General features: G+C 50.2%; 1 protein-coding gene across 1 annotated transcript in view; it reads left to right on the top strand.

The window, feature by feature from the left end:
• The window catches only part of COL23A1 (collagen type XXIII alpha 1 chain), a 625256-nt gene that overhangs the window by 588874 nt on the left and 19613 nt on the right, over positions 1 to 16769 (top strand). The window contains exons 6-15 of the mRNA XM_007952985.1: positions 2150 to 2176; positions 3850 to 3876; positions 5467 to 5493; positions 11080 to 11196; positions 12119 to 12154; positions 12513 to 12539; positions 13834 to 13860; positions 15358 to 15411; positions 15968 to 16030; positions 16470 to 16514. Coding sequence (XP_007951176.1) covers positions 2150 to 2176; positions 3850 to 3876; positions 5467 to 5493; positions 11080 to 11196; positions 12119 to 12154; positions 12513 to 12539; positions 13834 to 13860; positions 15358 to 15411; positions 15968 to 16030; positions 16470 to 16514 — 450 coding nt within the window. The remainder of the gene's footprint in view (positions 1 to 2149; positions 2177 to 3849; positions 3877 to 5466; positions 5494 to 11079; positions 11197 to 12118; positions 12155 to 12512; positions 12540 to 13833; positions 13861 to 15357; positions 15412 to 15967; positions 16031 to 16469; positions 16515 to 16769) is intronic.

Genomic DNA, 16769 nt, shown 5'->3' with positions numbered 1-16769 from the left:
CCCCGCCACCCCAGGCTATCACATGGCATATGCAGACCCCTAGCTGAGCACAAGCTGCTGTCTGGAAACCCTCAGAGACCACTTTTCAGAATTGCACTGGTCTCCGACAGCCAGGCCCTGACCTCAAGCCCCATACAGAGAAGCCACTCACACGTCATCCGGCGACTTGGCAAATTGGCTGCCTCTGCACAGGGCAGTCTGGAGGTTAAGCCAGGGTTGCTGACAGTTCGCCACCTGGCCTGGTATCCAGACCCTTGGAAGGAGACACCAGCTGTCAGATTGAGGGCTGGGAATAGACTGTCTCTCGGGTACACTGGCTTCCCTCAGGTGGAGAAGGCAGGGAAGGGCATTGCAAGCAGAGGGAATAGCCCGAGGAAATGTAGGAAAGAAGTCAGAGAGCATGGAGAATGACAAACACAGGGTAGCTAGATGGCAGAGCCTGGTCCTGGCCATGTAGGGTGCCAACGCTAGGCCAGTGGAGCCGCAGGGTGTGACAGAGATAATTCCATGTGAAGGCTGGTAGAAGGAGAGCATGGGGGTGGGGCAGGAGTTTGGTGACAGATGTGAAGCCTACACTGCTCCTCTGCTCATTGGCCCCTGCACATCCCCCTCCAGGTCTTAACCTGGGCTTTTCCCTCATCCTGAAATCACTCACTCACACACACACACACACACACACACACATTTTTATGTACAGATTGGCACTATTCCATTATCAAAGCAGCTCCCTAATCTTTCCTAGGCCCCCCAAAGCTGGGCAGGCATGCTCTCTGCTCTGAACCAGCACACCCTTTATCCAGCTGCCCACTCACCTTCTACACAGCATCATACCTATTTGCACACAGGTTATCTTCCCAGCTCTGTGTCCTTGGTTTGATTCAGCACACACTGTGAGGTCCAGGCTCTGTATGAGCTATGGAGTCACAGAGGCATCAGTCAGACTCTTTTCCTGAGCCCAATGAGGAAGACTCGTGTGGACTGCACATTCCAATACATTGTGTTACCTGCGAACGTTAGACTGTGCTGGACACAGGGACAGATGGCCTGAATCCAGGGAATAAGGAAGCCTAGAGGGCTTCATGGAAGAGGAGATAGTGGCACTGAGGATGCACAAAGCAGGAAGGGATGCCCAGCAGGTGCCATGTGTGCAAAAGTTCAGACATGGTGGATACCTGGAATGTTTACTGGGGTTCAGGGTCAGGTGTGTGCAGGTGGAAGGAAGGGTGGGGGGAGAAGAATAGGGGGATAAGCAGGGATCAAATGGACTTGGTAAGCAGGACCCCCATTGCATTCTCCACTCACACAGAGATGGAGGTCTGCAAGGCTCACACAGAGTAGCCACTCGCATGTCATCCAGGGACTTGGCAAATTGGCTGCAAAGTCAATTTGGATGGTCAAATGAAGAGGAGGCTCCTGTCCCTTTGCATACACCACAGCAGCCCCAGATGTCCTTAAGGCGTCCTTGTGTTATGTGACTTCTCAAAGCTTTTGCTTTCCCTGCAAAGGCCACAGCAATGCGGGAAACTAAAGGAGACTGTGTCCTCAGGACTCCGCTGGTTACCTGGGAGAGCAGCACAGTTCAAGCTGGGGAAAAAGTGTATTAGCTCCAAACTGAAGAGTACAGGGCTAGTTCCCACTTCAGGCCACATGCCCTCTCTTTCTCTCTGACTCTGCTGTGTTTTCCTCTCTGCTGCCTCCTTCTCAAGCCGCGTGGTAGCCCCCAGCTCCAGGAATAGCCCCGTGAGGAGAGAAGAGCCCTGTTTTCCCTAAAGCACCACATTGGAAGTTCCACATAAAGCACTCATTGGCTCAGCGTGTGCTCATCCCTGAGTCAGGCACCTGGCTGGCCGAGGGAACATGGTCACATGCCCACCCTAGAGCCACAGGTGGGTCAGCCTCACCCACATTCATGGACTGAGATGAGAGGTGGACTATAGAGAAGAATGAAGCTCTGTTGTCAACAGAGGGGATTCTGAGCGACAAATAATGGAGATGTCTCCACCCCACCCCAGTCCCCACGAAAAACAGGCAGACCCTCTGACTCAAACCAGACCTTGTTTTCTTATCAATACAAATGCATCTACATCATTAAATGTTGAGAACATGGTATTCTTATTCCACGTGTGACTTTGCTCTCTCTCCTTTCCAGGGACCATTGGGTCTGGATGGCAAGCCTGTAAGTGATGCAGGTGGTGCAGATGGTTCTATATAGTCCCAGGATTCTGGGATGGGGTGGCCACAACAGGGCTGGAAGGGACCATGCGGTACCAGTAGGAAGGGTCCCCTCAAACAGCACAGAGAAAAGCCACTCTAGAGTCTAATCTGAGTTCAAATACAGTTCCACCACTTGCTGACTATGTAGCCTTGGGTAGACCTCTTAAGCCTGAGGCTTCTCGTCTATCAAATCGGACTTGCTCAGAGGAATGAATGTGGAAGTCTGTGGTTGACACAGTCCCTGGTATCTAGTTATCCCTCAAAAATCATGAGCCACTCCCAGCAGGCCCCAGGTGTGGAGTGTCCCTCAGAACATTATCAAGATATGGATGGTGGGCATCAGGCTGAGGAGTTCTCGACACCTGGACTGGGAGCCTGTGGTCCACAAGCATACTCAGCAGAATGAACAAGATGTACAGGAAGGAATAATCATAACTAAGTAAATAACTGAATGTGGATAGATGAGTGGATGGACGGACAGACAGATGGGTGGAAGAATGGATGGATGGATAGATACATAGATGGATGGAAGGATAGGTGGATGGTTGGAAGGATAGATGAATGGATGATCATATATGGAGGGATGGATGGATGTGGATGGGTGGAAGGAAGTGGGATGGGTGGACAAATGGATGGGTGGATGGATAGATAGATGAATGCATGGATGAATGGATGGATAGACAAATGGACAGATGGGTGGATGGGTGGATGGACAAAAGGATGGATAGATAAAAAGACAGATTGATGATCAAATAAGGTAAAGAATTAATCATTGTACAAATAATTGGATGTATGGAAGAGAAGGAGAATTAGTGGGTAGATAAATACATCGTATTTAGGCAGATGAATGAAGAAATTAATAAAGTGACAAATGATTGAAGAGTTAATTGATGACGTGTGACTTAGTAAAGGAAGGAAAGAAAAGACTGATTATCTGGAGAGATGAGTTGTTTAATGACTGAATGAGCCAATCAGTTCCTGGCTGAAGGGAAGATGGATGGTTTAGGAGGGATAGAAGCCAGCAAGCAAGTCAGTCCCTGACTCTGCATGCTAGCCCCAAGCTGCCAGCCTCAGCCTGCCCCTACCCCAGGGCCTGGCCTTCTTCCCCAGAAATGCTGGTCACTTGGTGGGATTGAGACACATTTCCCTACAGCCAGAGTGACTGCAGCCACCGTGGCCTGCATGGAGCTGCTGCCCCCTCCACACTTACACACCAGACCCCTAGGGACTGCTGCCCTGTTGGAGGATATTCATCTCAACACAGAGTCTCAATCCACCCACTCATGGACTAGTAGGCTCATGGATGACACAGAGGTGGGGGCCTCTGTGCTCTGGGAGGAGTGACTAGCACATGTGCTAACTGGGAAAATACTCCTTTCCCTACTGAGAGGATGCCAGTGAGTCCTTGCTGGGGAACCCCAAATTCCCTATCTCTCTCATGCTGAGGGACTGAGCTGTCAGCCTGCCTTGGGGCCTCTAGGGCTTCCAGGCTTGTGTATAACTTTCCACATGACTGCCCACAGCTCTGCTCAGCATCTCAGGCCCTTCTGTCCTCCAAGTATTAGGGAAGCTGCAAGGGGAACCAGCCTAGTCTTCCTTACTCACACCTGTGCTTTCTCCACCTTCCTTCTCCAGGGACTTCCAGGCCCCAAAGGAGAAAAGGTAAGTGATATTGGAGTCTGTCAGCTGCAGTCGGCTAATGAAGGACACCAGTAATTTCCTGCAAATCGATGTTCCGGAGTGTGACCTGGGGCAAGTCATATACCCTCTTAGAGGTTCAGTTTTCCCATCCGTAAAGTGGGGCTAATCTTACCCATCCCCTAAAATGGTTATAAGGCTTTATTTGATAATATAAAGTACCCCGGGTGTTGAACCTGCATTCTCCTGGCACCAGAGTATAACAAAACCCAGAAGGCACAGTCTGCCTAAATGACAAGTCTCCAAAGTAATTAATCATGAAATGGGGCTGCCAGGAGAACCTGGAGGATCGACCAATGACTCCTAATGGTATTCTTTGTGGGGAGGACACCCATCAGGGTAACAGATGTCAAAGAGCTGCCACTGGGATTTTTGCAGACCCTGGTGACATTTGGCACTCAAAGTCACGGGCAGCCCTTTGGAGGGGTGGGGCTGATGGCCCTGGAAGAGTGCATGAGAGAGGAGAGACCTGTGTGTCCCACAGAGGGGCAGTGTGCTCCACTGGCTGGAGCAGAGCCTGGTGCAGCAGGGCCAACCAGACACTTCCAGGTTAGGGCTGGGCCACCTCCACCCCCAACCTGGGATTTGGAAATGGGACAGAGGGACTGCTGCCCTGTTAGAGTGGATGCGTCTCGAGTCAGGCTCTCAATCCAACCACCCATGGACTAGTAGGCTCATGGGTGGCACAGAGGTGGGGGCTGCTGTGCTCTGGGAGAAGAGACTAGCTCATGTGCTAACTGGGAAAACATCCCTTTCCCTGATGAGAGGATGCCAGTGAGCCCTTACTGGGTGGTAGAGCCCACTGGGATGTGGCCTAGGTGGGTAGGTAAGGCAGGCAGGGTTCCAGCATACCCTTTAAGTGATGAAGTAGCGAGAATGACACCACATTTGGTGTTCAGAGTCACAAGTCTGCATTCCAGCCTCAGGCAATTGCCTCAGCTTCACGGACCTCTGTTTCCTCGTCTGTAAATTAAAGCCATGGGGAAGATTCCATGAGGGAATAGTCTGAACGTTCTTTGTGGAGAATAAGACACTTGTGGAGGTGCCAGTGTGATGATTAACTTCCTCCTGGCCCTGGCTGATGTCCCCCTAGTTGTAGAAATTATAAAGGCAGGAGCTTTGAAATCAGAGAGAAATGCTGCCTTGGTACCTATCACTGCATACATAACACATTGCCCAAAAACTTCATGACTTAAAACAATAATTATTATTACTATCTCTCACTATTCTCAGTTCAGGAATTGAGAGCGGACACAGTAGAAGCAACTTGTCTCTTATCCACCATGTCTAGGTCCTCAGATGCCTGGGGGCTGGCAATAAATAACAAAACACCTGGCTTCAAGCCCTACATCTGTTGGCTGTGTGACCTTGGACAAGTCACCTAGTCTCTCTGAGCCTCAATTTCCTCATTGTAAAATGGAGATAAAAGTACAGCTAGGGCCTGCCTGTTATTTTTGTTAGAACTGATTGAGACCATGTGTGTGAAGCATCATCAATCCTCGGTACATGTCAATAAATAATCATAATGGTACTGTATCTGTTTTCTGTTCCTAGGGTGCCCCAGGAGACTTTGGCCCCAGGGTAAGAACTGAGCGTGGCCCCTTCACCTCCTTACACAGTGTGTTTTATGGTGTAATAAGACACATTAGAGTGTCTATTGGATCCTAGCTTCCTTATAGCTTATCACAGGAAACTATGAATGAGGGCACCCCTACTTCCTGCTCAGATTCTGTCCTGCTGCATGTCTTCAGTTAAATAGCCACTGTGTAGAAGCCCCAGGCATCTCAGTCTGGCTGAGGCTGCACCCCTACATAGATGAGGGTTCTTTGGCAGGATGTTCTGGTCATGTGATCTCCATGCACAAGTAGACATAGATTAACCAGCTATCCTCCAGGAAGAGTGAAGACTTTGGGGTCAGCAGGCTTGACCTCAAAGCTCAACTCTGCCACTTGCTCTTCCCCCTGAGACTCAGTTTATTCTACCATGAAAGGGGGTGATAGCTGCTACCCTAAATGGTTGTCATGAAAACTCATTGGAATCATATAAGTACGCCCCTGGCAGGGAACAGCGGACCAAGTCTCCTCTCAGCCCACCTGCTACCCTCAGCCCCTGGCACTGAGAGCCCTTGACCTCCAGCCCAGGAACATAGAAGTGCCCTGAGCTGAGCCTGGGATCTCCTCAAGGGAGGACTGGCCCAGAGTGGAGGGCCCCAAGTGGGAGGGAGTTTCTGGGGCAGGCCCAGCACAGACTCTTGGCAGAGGGTCACTTAAGCAGACCTGGACCTGTAGCCCCACCATGTCCACACAGCCCCACTTAGAGAGTGGTGAGAGGCCTGACAGCAGAGGTTGGGAGGTAGGACTTGGCTGCATGGCAACCAGAGAATGACATTCTCCCAGTTTGTAGGAAGATTGTGGATGGAAAGCGGAACTTAGGGTGAATGTCTTCTAATGGCGGAAGGCTGGAATGGGGTGGAGGGTTGAATGAGTCACCTACACCCCTTTAGATGGCACTTGCCTAAAACAGTCTGAGCCCCAAGGAAGACACTATAATGGGGGAAGGAGAAAAAAGGAAGACATTGCAGAGAGCCTGAGCTAGGTACCTGCCCCACTATGTGACCTCATGGTTCTGTGACTCAGGGACCTGTGTCCCTCTCTGAGCTCAGGTTCTGTGGAATAAGGAGAGTCAAACCTACATCATGGGGACATTGTCTGAGCTCCCACAGACAGAGGTTTTCTGTGCTGGGCCTTGGGTTGCAGGTGGGCCAGGGCCAGAGAAAGCCAGTGAGATTTCCCTAAAGTCAAAGAAATGGCACCTGGGCTGAGTTTCACGGCTGCTGAGGAAAATGTTTGCTTGCTTTCTGGTGGACATATCGACGCTCATCTCCCAAACAGGGAATAAACCAGAAGTAGTCCCCAAGCTCAGGTTTTGTCGGGGAGTAGAACCCCTCCCAAGTCCCTCTCCCTCTTCACTGACAGTCTCCCTAGGGTCCCAATGTTCCAGTTACCTGTGAAGCAACCCTCCAAAAGTTAAGCAACTTACAATAATAATTTATCATGATCTATGTTGACCTTCTGGGCTGCCTGGCATCTCTCATGTGGTTGCAGACAGACGGAGCTTGGGGCTAGAGTCATCTGAAGATCAGCCCATGGGCATCCAGAATGTTGGTGCCCTTACCTGGCCAGCTGTTGCCTGTGGGCTGAGCTGAGGAGCACCCACACGTGCCTCTCCGTGGCTCTTGGGCTTCTCAAGCATGGTGGCTGGCTTCCTAGAGGGAGCATCCAAGCAACATTCCAAGAGACAGAAACTGCCCAGCCAGAGTGGACACAGCATCACTTGTTCTGTATTTTACCCATCAAATGAGTCCCAAGGTCCACCCTGATTCAAGGGGTGGAGAAGCAAACCGAGCTCACATGGGGACAGGCAAGGTCACATTGTGGAAGAGACCATGGAATGGAAGATAGCTAATGATCATCTTTGTAGAATATAGTTGGCCACATCCAATCACCAAACTACTTTCCTTGAGCTGGGGTATGTGGCTTTGCCTCCAGAAATAATCTGTGGCTTTCTAAATCACCCTCCTGCCTTTCTAATCTCACAACCTGTTTGCCTGACCAGATGGTTTTTCCGTGGCTCCATCCAGGATATATAAGTAGAGACCATCATGCATACAATCTGCGTATCCTCAAGGTAGACTGGTCTCATGACGTGTCTGGCCTGCTGGTGTGCTGTGCTTCCCCCACTCACCCTCACACCTCCAGGGTAGACCTCAGCCATCCTGTCCCTGTGGGAGGAGAAGGCAGCTGGCTGGCCTCATTTTCCTTGTGACTCAGGGGAACAACCTAAGAACTTCTCCTAGGACCTGCCCAAGCCTCTATAACATTTTCTGCCTTAACAAATACAGTCCATCCCAGTAGTTCCCAACCTGGGGCACCTGGGCTGTGATAGGAGCAGTGAATGGGGGTAGGGGTGCAGTGTCTTCAAATTACTCCCAACACTCTGGGAAATGCAGTGGGAATTATCTACCCCCACCACCACCCCAAGGCTTGGTGACCCAAATGAACTCAGTTTTCTTTCCTTTTGACTAGAGTTTTATTTTTTTGGTCAGGACCCCAACCATTTCAGACTGATCAGAAGGTCTGATGGTCAATGTCTAGAGCTTTAGTCAATTTTTTTATTTGAGAAAAGAAGTTCATTAATTCGTAGGTGCAGTATGCTAGAGAGGCGAGTTCTTTCATATCATGAGGCCATGGATTGAGACTGTCTAAAAGAGGCCACTTGCCTCAGTGGCTCTGCCATTCCCAGCTCTGTAACCCCTTGCCATCCAGTTGATTCCGACTCATGGTGATCCCATGTGTGTTGCAGCAGAATGTGCCCCAGAGGGTTTTCTTGACTGTAATCTTTGTGGAAGCAGATTACCAGGCCTTTCTTCTGAGGCACTGCTGAGTGGGTTCAAATTACCAACTTTTTAGGTTAGTGGTTGAGCACAAACTTTGCAGCACCCAGGGACTCCTCCTAGCTCTATAACCCTGAGTAAATGATTACCTGCTCTGAGCCCTTGGCACTTCAGCAGTGAAATGAGGCCATAACAGCACCTCACAGGTCATCTTGGAGTTTGAGTAAGAAAACCTCCAGGAAGGCCTCACCCTTTCAGGGTGGCAATGACAGGGTTTAGCCCACGAAAGACTTCTTCCTTATGAGAAGGTGAGGGACTGTGGGCACTGTGGCTCAGCGTGCCCCTTTCCTGCACCTGTGCCAGTGCTGAGCAGGCACTGCAGGGCGGCAGGGAGGGGCTGGTCATGCCATGGTTTTCCCTCCACAGGTAAGGACTCTGGCTGCCTGAGGTCTGACCTGGTACTAACATGGGTCAGAGAGTTGGGGACTTAAGGTTGCATGACAGAGATTGTGTGAGCCTCTACTGCTTTTTTTTTTTTTCCCCTTATCTTTTTATTTTCAGATAATTATTAGATTCACAAGCAATTGTAGGAAACAATACCCCAGGTACCCTTCATTTGGTTGCCCCCAATGGTAAAATCTTGTATCGCTGTAGTATAATCTCACAAGCAGGAAATAGTTCTCCACTCTTATTCTGATTTCACTAGATTTCCATGCACTCATGTGTGTGTGTGTGTGTGTGTGTGTGTGTGTTTAGTTCTGTGCAATTTTGTCATAAGTGTAGACTCATATAAATACCCCCACAGTCAAGATACAGAGCGGTTCCATCACAAAGATTCTTCATACTTGTTGTTGTTGTTGTTGTTATGTGCCGTCGAGTCAGCCCTGACTCATAGCAACCCCTCCTTGGGTTTCCGAGGCAGTATCACTACAGAAATAGGATTGCCCAACCTTCCTTCCGAGGAGTGGCTGGTGGGTTTGAACCGCCAGCCGTCTGGTTAGCAGGCAAGTGTCTTAGCCACTATGCTACCAGAGCTCCCAAAAATCTGTATGTTGTTGTTGTTGTTATTTGCCATCGAGTCGGCCCCGACTCATAGCAACCCCCTCCTTGGGTTTCTGAGGCAGTATCACTACGGAAGTAGGAATGCCCAACCTTCCTTTCGAGGAGTGTCTGGTTGGTTTGAACCGCCAGCCTTCTGGTTAGCAGTCAAATGCCTTAGGCACTATGCTACCAGAGCTCCTTTCTTCATACTACCCTCTTATAAACAAACAAAAATAAATAAACTCGCTGCCATCAAGTCGATTCGACTCATAGCAACCCCTCCTTAGGTTTCCAAGGCAGTATCTCTATGGAAGCAGATTGCCCAACCTGCCTTCTGAGGAGTGGCTGGTAGGTCTGAACTGCCAGCCTTTTGGTTAACAGTCAAATGCTTTAGGCACTACGCCACCAAAGCCATCTCCCTCCTTCCCTGCTCTCTAACCTCTGGCAATCACTAATATGTTCTCCATCTCTATAATTTGGTTATTTCAAGAATGCTATATTAATAGCATACCAGAGTATGTAACCTTTTGAGATTGGATTTTTTCACTCAGCATCATTCATCCAAGTAGTCATGTGTATCAATAGTTTGTTCCTTTTTATTGCTGAGTAGTATTCCATAGTGTGGATGGACATAGTTGGTTTAACCATTCACCCATTGAAGGGCATCTGGGCTGTGTCCAGCTTCTAGCTATTATGAATAAAGCTGCTTTGATAAAACATTTATGTGGAGGCTTTTATGTGAATATAGGTTTTAAATTTGAGGGATAAATGCATGAGAGCACAGGAGCTGACCAGTCAGGATGGTTTTTCAGGAAGAGTGCTGTTCTGGTTACCTAGTGCTGCTCTGACAAGAAATATACCACAAATGGGATGGCCTTAACAAACAGGAGTTTATTCTTACAATTTGGAGGCTTTAAGTCCAAGTTCAAAGTGCCCAGCTCTAGGGGCTGGGTGAAAGTCCCTCAATCTTGGGGTCCAGCTCTGCCTCCTGCTCCCGGCTCACTGGAGCTGGAGGTGTTTCTTCACTCAGACAGCTGCTGGCTGCTGAGACTGAGAAGCCCCAGAGTTGACAAGTAAAAAGGCACAGTCCCGATATTACCAAACCACATGGCAGGCCATTAACTTAAGTCTATTGTAAGTCCCAAGATCAGCAGAACATGGCAGCCTGCTAAACAATGACACGGCTACATGCAGGGTCCAAGCGTGCCATAGGCTAGAGACCATTCTCAAAGCTTCTCCTTATATACAGGAAGCAGACCACATACCCAGAGGCAGCTACTCAGCTGCTCACAGTAGATTCCACCATGGAGTTGATTACCAGTCTCATCATGGGGAATACTACATCCAGCTGCCCAGCCACTCAACCAGGCCCAGCCAAGTTGACAAAAAAACATAACCACCACCAGTGCAATCCCCTTTCTGGAAAGGTGGGGGCTGACTGGGCTCATGTGCTTTCTCCTACCTCCACGGTGTGGCATCTGGGGCTTCAGGCATTAGTGAGCTGCAGAGTTGGCACATTCCTCAGAGTGGGAAAGGTCTTGTTGGCCTCTTATACCAAGGTGTTGGGACCTCTGCCTTGGTGTGGCCACCAAGAAGTGTCAAGAGGCCCAATGACAAAGCCCTGCCCCATGGGCTGGGGAAGATACAGGGGCTGTCCATCTGAGGAAACCTCTCTTTGAGACTGGATCCCTACCCTTCACCCTCAAACTCATGCCAGGCCCTATGTTTTCTAGGGAGACCAAGGACAAGATGGAGCTGCAGGACCTCCAGGGCCCCCTGGGCCCCCTGGAGCCCGGGGCCCTCCTGGTGACACTGGGAAAGATGGCCCCAAGGGATCACAAGGCCCAGAGGTAAGAATGAGCATGGAGTTGGACCACCCAGGACCTGGTCCTGTACCAACCAAAACTCAAAACACTGACCCAATAACCAACCCCAACCCTAACCCCAATTCAGATCCTACCCCTGATCCCAGCCTCAATCCCAATTCAGATTTAACCCCAACCCAGACCCTTACCCCAGTCAAACCTTGAATCTAACACTAACGAGGTCCCTAACCCAGATCCAACCCTAACCATAACTGTAATCCCAACTAAGACAGTGACCTCAAACTTAGTCCCAAATCTTGATCCATACCCCTAATTCATACTGTTTTCCAGACCCAACCCTGACCTCTACACTCTGTAACTCTGACACTAAAACCAACTCTAAGATCAACACCCTAACCCCAACAGACCCTAACCCTGCCCTTAGTTGCAATTTTAATCCCAACCCCAATCCTGACCCTGAGACCCATATACAGGTACTTTCTCTGAAAGTCTTTACCAACTCCTATTCCTGTGTCTCTCTGCCTCTTACTCCCTCAATTCCTATGGCTCTTTCTCTCCTCAATCCCAATTTGTTAGCATCAGTTCCTCTCCCATATTCCTAACCCAAATCCTGGAACCCAGACCTCCTTCCTTTGGTAACTCATGTTGGAGTCAACCTGTCCTTCCCATCCAGTGCAGAGCCGGCACTTCCACCAAGTTGCCAACAGGGGGCCCGTCTCAAAGCAGCTGCTCAATTCGCTCATTCCTTACCCATGGAAGCTCTGAGCCTCAACTTTCTCATTTGTAAAATGGGGATGATAATATCATATCTGCTTTTGGGGCGGTTTGGTGAGGAGGAAGTGAGAGTGTTTGGACCTAGAACCCCAACAGGGTTGGGCACACAATCTGGGCTCAGTAAATGTGAAATGCTAGCTTCCCCTCTTTGCTAACATCTTATGCCTCCCAGGGTCCGAAAGGAGAGTCCGGACAAGACGGCGAGATGGTCAGTATCATTTCAGAGGCCTCAGATGTCACACCATGGTTCCCAGACACGGAAGCCCCTTGCCCCTACACACTCACCCGGCACTGGGTGGGCATGTGTGTTCCCTCCCTGTTTCTTCCCCTCACGAGCGGTGGGGAAATGCACGGGCAAGGTGCCAGCCCTGGTAGGATCAAATAGCATCTATGAGGGGGGTCGTCAGGCCTGGGGCTGGTGGCACGATCCTGATTCCCACATGGCAGCTCTGCCTCCACCTCCCGGGGACCTGGTTTCCCTCTTTATCAAATGAGCATCACCATAAAGACAAGCCCAGGAGCCCCTTTGAGTATGACGTTTAACCCCTTCTGTTCTCTTACTCCAGGGCCCGAAGGGACCCCCGGGGCCCAAGGTGAGTACTCCTCACTCTCCAGCCCCCTAACCAGGCCTGGGCAGACAGGTGGACTCCCTGACCATCATCACTGAGGCCAAAGCAGCAGGGTTGGGAGATAGAGCTCCAATCCCAGCTGTCAGCTGTGACCTTCAGGCCAGTCACTTCATCTCACTGACCTCAGGTGTCTTATCTGTTAAATGTGGGCATGATAAACCCTTCCTCATCTTCAGACATGGTTGTAATGATGGAATAATCAAACAGGTCAGCTTTTTAATTTTTTTTTTTTTTTTTTAATTTTTGCAATGTCCCTTCCCCTCCCCTCCTACCCCTGGTAACCAACAAAGAAAGTTTCCTTCCATATATAAAACTTTGCTTGGCTTTTTACAATAATGAGCTAATTCATTATTTGTCCTTCTGTGATTGACTTATTTCATTCAACATAATGTCCTCCAAGTTCTTCAATGTTTTGCAGTGTTTTGCAGATTCTATGTTATTCTTTAGCATTGCATAGTATTCTGTTGTGTGTATGTATCATAGTTTGCTAGCTTTTTTATTTTTAATTTTGTGGTCAAGCATGTATAAAATAAAATTAGCCTCCTTAATTATTTTTAAGTGCTCAATTAAATTCAGTGACGTAAGTACATCCACAATGTTATGCAACCGTCCTCACTGTCCAGTTGCAAAATTTTTCTATCACCCTAAACAGAAACTCAGTACCCCTTAAGCAATAATTCCCATTCTCCCTCCCCCAGCCCTTGGTAAACTCTAATAAATTTTAGTTTCTATGCATTTGCCTTTTCTAGACACTTCATATAAGTGGGATCACATATTTGTCCTTTTGCGTCTGGCTTATTTCACTCATCCTAATGTTTTCAAAACATGTCAGCTTTTAAAGCCCTCTCCAGATGTCAGCTCTCTCCTTTCCTCCCTCCTTGAGCAACATCTGCTGGGGTGGGAAGTGAGGTCTAGGTCCTGCATGGAGGATCAGGAGCCCCTGGACTGAGGAAGAGGGAAGGAGAGGCAAGAGCTCCATTCCCTGCACAACTACATGTCTCACAGACATGGCCTTTCAATGTGTCATCTCTGTAACCTTCACAACCATCCATTGTCAAGACAGGAAGTGATTTGTCCAGGGTCATTCCAATTTAGGAGTAATGAAACCTCAAGAGTTGAATCCAAGACTCTCTGAGGGGCCCAGGAGAATGGGCTGGTCTGTGTATGGGTGCCACTTCTCCCAAAGTGGGAAGCCTGGGATCTGGGCCTTGCTCCAATGACTATAACCTCTCTCTTCTGGTCTGTTGTCTTCCCTCAGGGTGAGCCTGGTGTTCCTGGAAAGAAGGTGAGGGGGCCCTGAAGAGGAGCTTTTGTTGGCTGGGATGGCAGGAAGTGGTTGGAGAGAAGGACAGGCACTGGGGGAGGGGGGATGAGTATGGGGCCACCCTGTGGAGAAGCCTCCCTTTTCTTTACCAAGCCCAAGTCCTCACTGTGGGCTGGATACCCTTCAAGTTGGCTGTCCTGACCTATGGCTCAGGGAGGTCAGAAACTCATTCATTTATTCACTCATTCATTCATTCTTTGCCACCTTCAAACACATCCAATTTGCTCCTACGTCAGAGCCAGAAACAAATGGTTCTCAAAATGTGGTTCCCAGACCAGCAGCATCAGCATCACCTGGAAATCTATTAGAAATGCAAATTTTCAGGCCCACTCAACACTACTGAATCCAGAACTCTGGAGGTAGGGCCAGTGGTCTGTGTTTACCAAGCCCTCCAGGTGATACTGATGTTTGTTCAAGTTTGGGGACCACCAGACTGAACTGGAGTAACCTTCCCCACCTCTTCCCATGGCCCAATCTTCTCCTCACTCAGAACCCAGCAAAACTGTCCCCTCCTCAGGGAGGCCTTCCCAGGCCACTAACAGAAACAAACCCTCCCTAGTCCCTTTCTATCTCACCATCCTTTCCTACTTTCTTCCTGATACTTACTCTGCTTCCTGACATGCACTGTGTATCTATTTGAATATTTCTTCCCCACTGGCCTCCTCTGACCCCAATACCAGTTCTATCTAAGCAGGGACCTCATCTACTTGGCCTGCAGGGTGTGCTCACAAAATACTTGTTGACTGAATGAATGAATTAACTCGCTCCTTTACCTGTCCATTCATTCATTCTACGAACACTTCCTGAGGCTGGCCTTGGGCTGGTGGGGCAAGGGCTCAGGCCCTACCCCTGCCCTAGAGGGGTGAGAAGGGAAAGGAAAGCCTGTCCCTGTGTGCCAGAGGAGGGAGGGACCAGCTGAACACCAGAGGATCCTGGAAGGTCCTCCAGAGTAGAAGGCAGTTGAAGTGAGTAGAACAGGAGGAGAAAGCAGCATGGGCAAAAGGAACAGCATGTGCAAGGGTGCAGAGGCCCAGCACAGCCTGGCCTGTTTGTAGAGCAGGGAACAGTCAGGTACTGCAGGGGCCTGGCCTCGGGGGGAGACAGGGGGCAGGCGAAGGACAGAACATGAGGCCAGAAAGGTCTGAGCACTAGTCATGAAGGGCCTGAATACCAGGTGGAAGAGTTGAGACAGTGGGCAGTAGGGAGCCACAGAGGGTTTTTGAGGGAAAAAAACATGATTCTTAATGAGAGAAGAGCCACGGTAGAGAGAAGCAAGAAGCAGCTTTGTTCAGGATGGGATCCCGCTCCCCAACCCTGCTCCTTAGCTAGGCTTTCTGAAAACCGCTTGTGGGAGGCCTGTGTCAGGGATGTCCCAGCCAAGGGCGTGGGGGTTGGGGGAGGGAGTCAGGGGGTGAAATCACAGGCCGAGGGCTGTGGCCTCAGCTGCTCTCTCCTCAGGGAGATGATGGGACACCAAGCCAGCCAGGACTCCCTGGACCCCCAGGGCCCAAGGTAGCTGCATGCCCTGCCCCCCTTGGTCCCCTGCCTCCCACCTCCCAGGGATACCTTCTGTCTGGTAAACCCCGTCTCCTGGGCCCTTTTTAAGCACAGGTGATGGGCTGGTGCCCGGGGCAGGCCAGGGAGAAACAGCAGGAGGGCCTGGGTCTGCTCACTCACCAATGGGCTGGCATCATATCCAGGACACTCACCCTTCCCACACCCTCAGGTCCTCCTGGGTCCCATCTCAGATGGTCCCACTCTGCCCTGTCCCCAAGCCAAGAACTGGAGTTTCATCCTTGCTCCTCACCCCACCTTACCCCTTGCAATGGCCATCAAATCCTGGCCAACATGCCTCCAGAACAAGCCCATGAGCTGCCCCAACTCTGCACCAAGACCCAAAAGGGAAGGTGGTGGCTGTGTCTTGAGTACCCTGGGCTGGGAGAGCCCTGAAGTCCCCTCCCCCAAGAAGGCCTACTTGAGACATCCTGAGAGCCAGACAGTCCCCTCCCCAGCCCCCAATGTCCCACATGCTTGAATGTTTGTTCTCACATGAATGTCTCTGCTTTAGGGCGAGCCAGGGAGCATGGGGCCCCAAGGACAGAATGGCATGGACGGAGCCCCTGGCCCAAAGGTGACACAGAGTACAGAGTGTGCTACTCCTTGCCAGCAGGACCTGCTCAGACCCTTTTAAGTGGAGAGTCTGGGCAAGGCTGGTCCTCTTGCATTCCCAATCAGAGCTAGCCAGGGGGGAGGGAGGGAGGCAGCAGTGAATCTGGTTGAGTGAGAAGGCTCCATCTGCCCAACTGACTGGGAAGCATTGGGGAAGGTGTGGAACTTCCTGGGCCTCAGTGTCCCCCTCTCCATACAATGTGGATCAGAGGAGAAGGTCGCTGAGGTCCCTCCCACTGAAGCTCCAGAAGTTCCCTTGCTTGGGTGTCATTCAAGGAAATGAGACTGTTAGGGCTCCAGCAAGTGGCCCTTTGGGAAAGAGAGGGTCTGGGGCAGAGTAGGGATGGGAATTTTTGGCTTCAGCCATGCACTCAAGTAGTTGCAACTGCATGTTTCCACAGGGAGACCCTGGCCATCAAGGCATGGATGGAGCTGCAGGGCCCCGGGTAAGCAGCCTCCCACTGGGCCCCATGGCTTTAGAAGCCCCTGTCCCATGAAGACCCCAAAGGATGGAAAGGGGAAGTAGCCCAGGGAAGGGAAGCTATAGCAACAGGAGTCTTTTTCTTTTTAATAATTCATTAGTAACTGTCACCTAGAATAGTGGGTGCCTTTTTTTTTTTTAACCCCACAGCAAGGTTCATTCCTGTTGCTGGCAGCACAGTGGCCAGGTTCCAGCTTGTGGCTGGTCCCAGATCATTTCT

Source organism: Orycteropus afer, unplaced genomic scaffold (genome assembly GCF_000298275.1).
Source record: "Orycteropus afer afer isolate SDZICR_OR568_19922 unplaced genomic scaffold, OryAfe1.0 scaffold00366, whole genome shotgun sequence".
Lineage (NCBI taxonomy): Eukaryota > Metazoa > Chordata > Mammalia > Tubulidentata > Orycteropodidae > Orycteropus > Orycteropus afer.
Note: the sequence above shows the minus strand (reverse complement) of the source record. Positions and strands in the feature narration are given on the sequence as shown.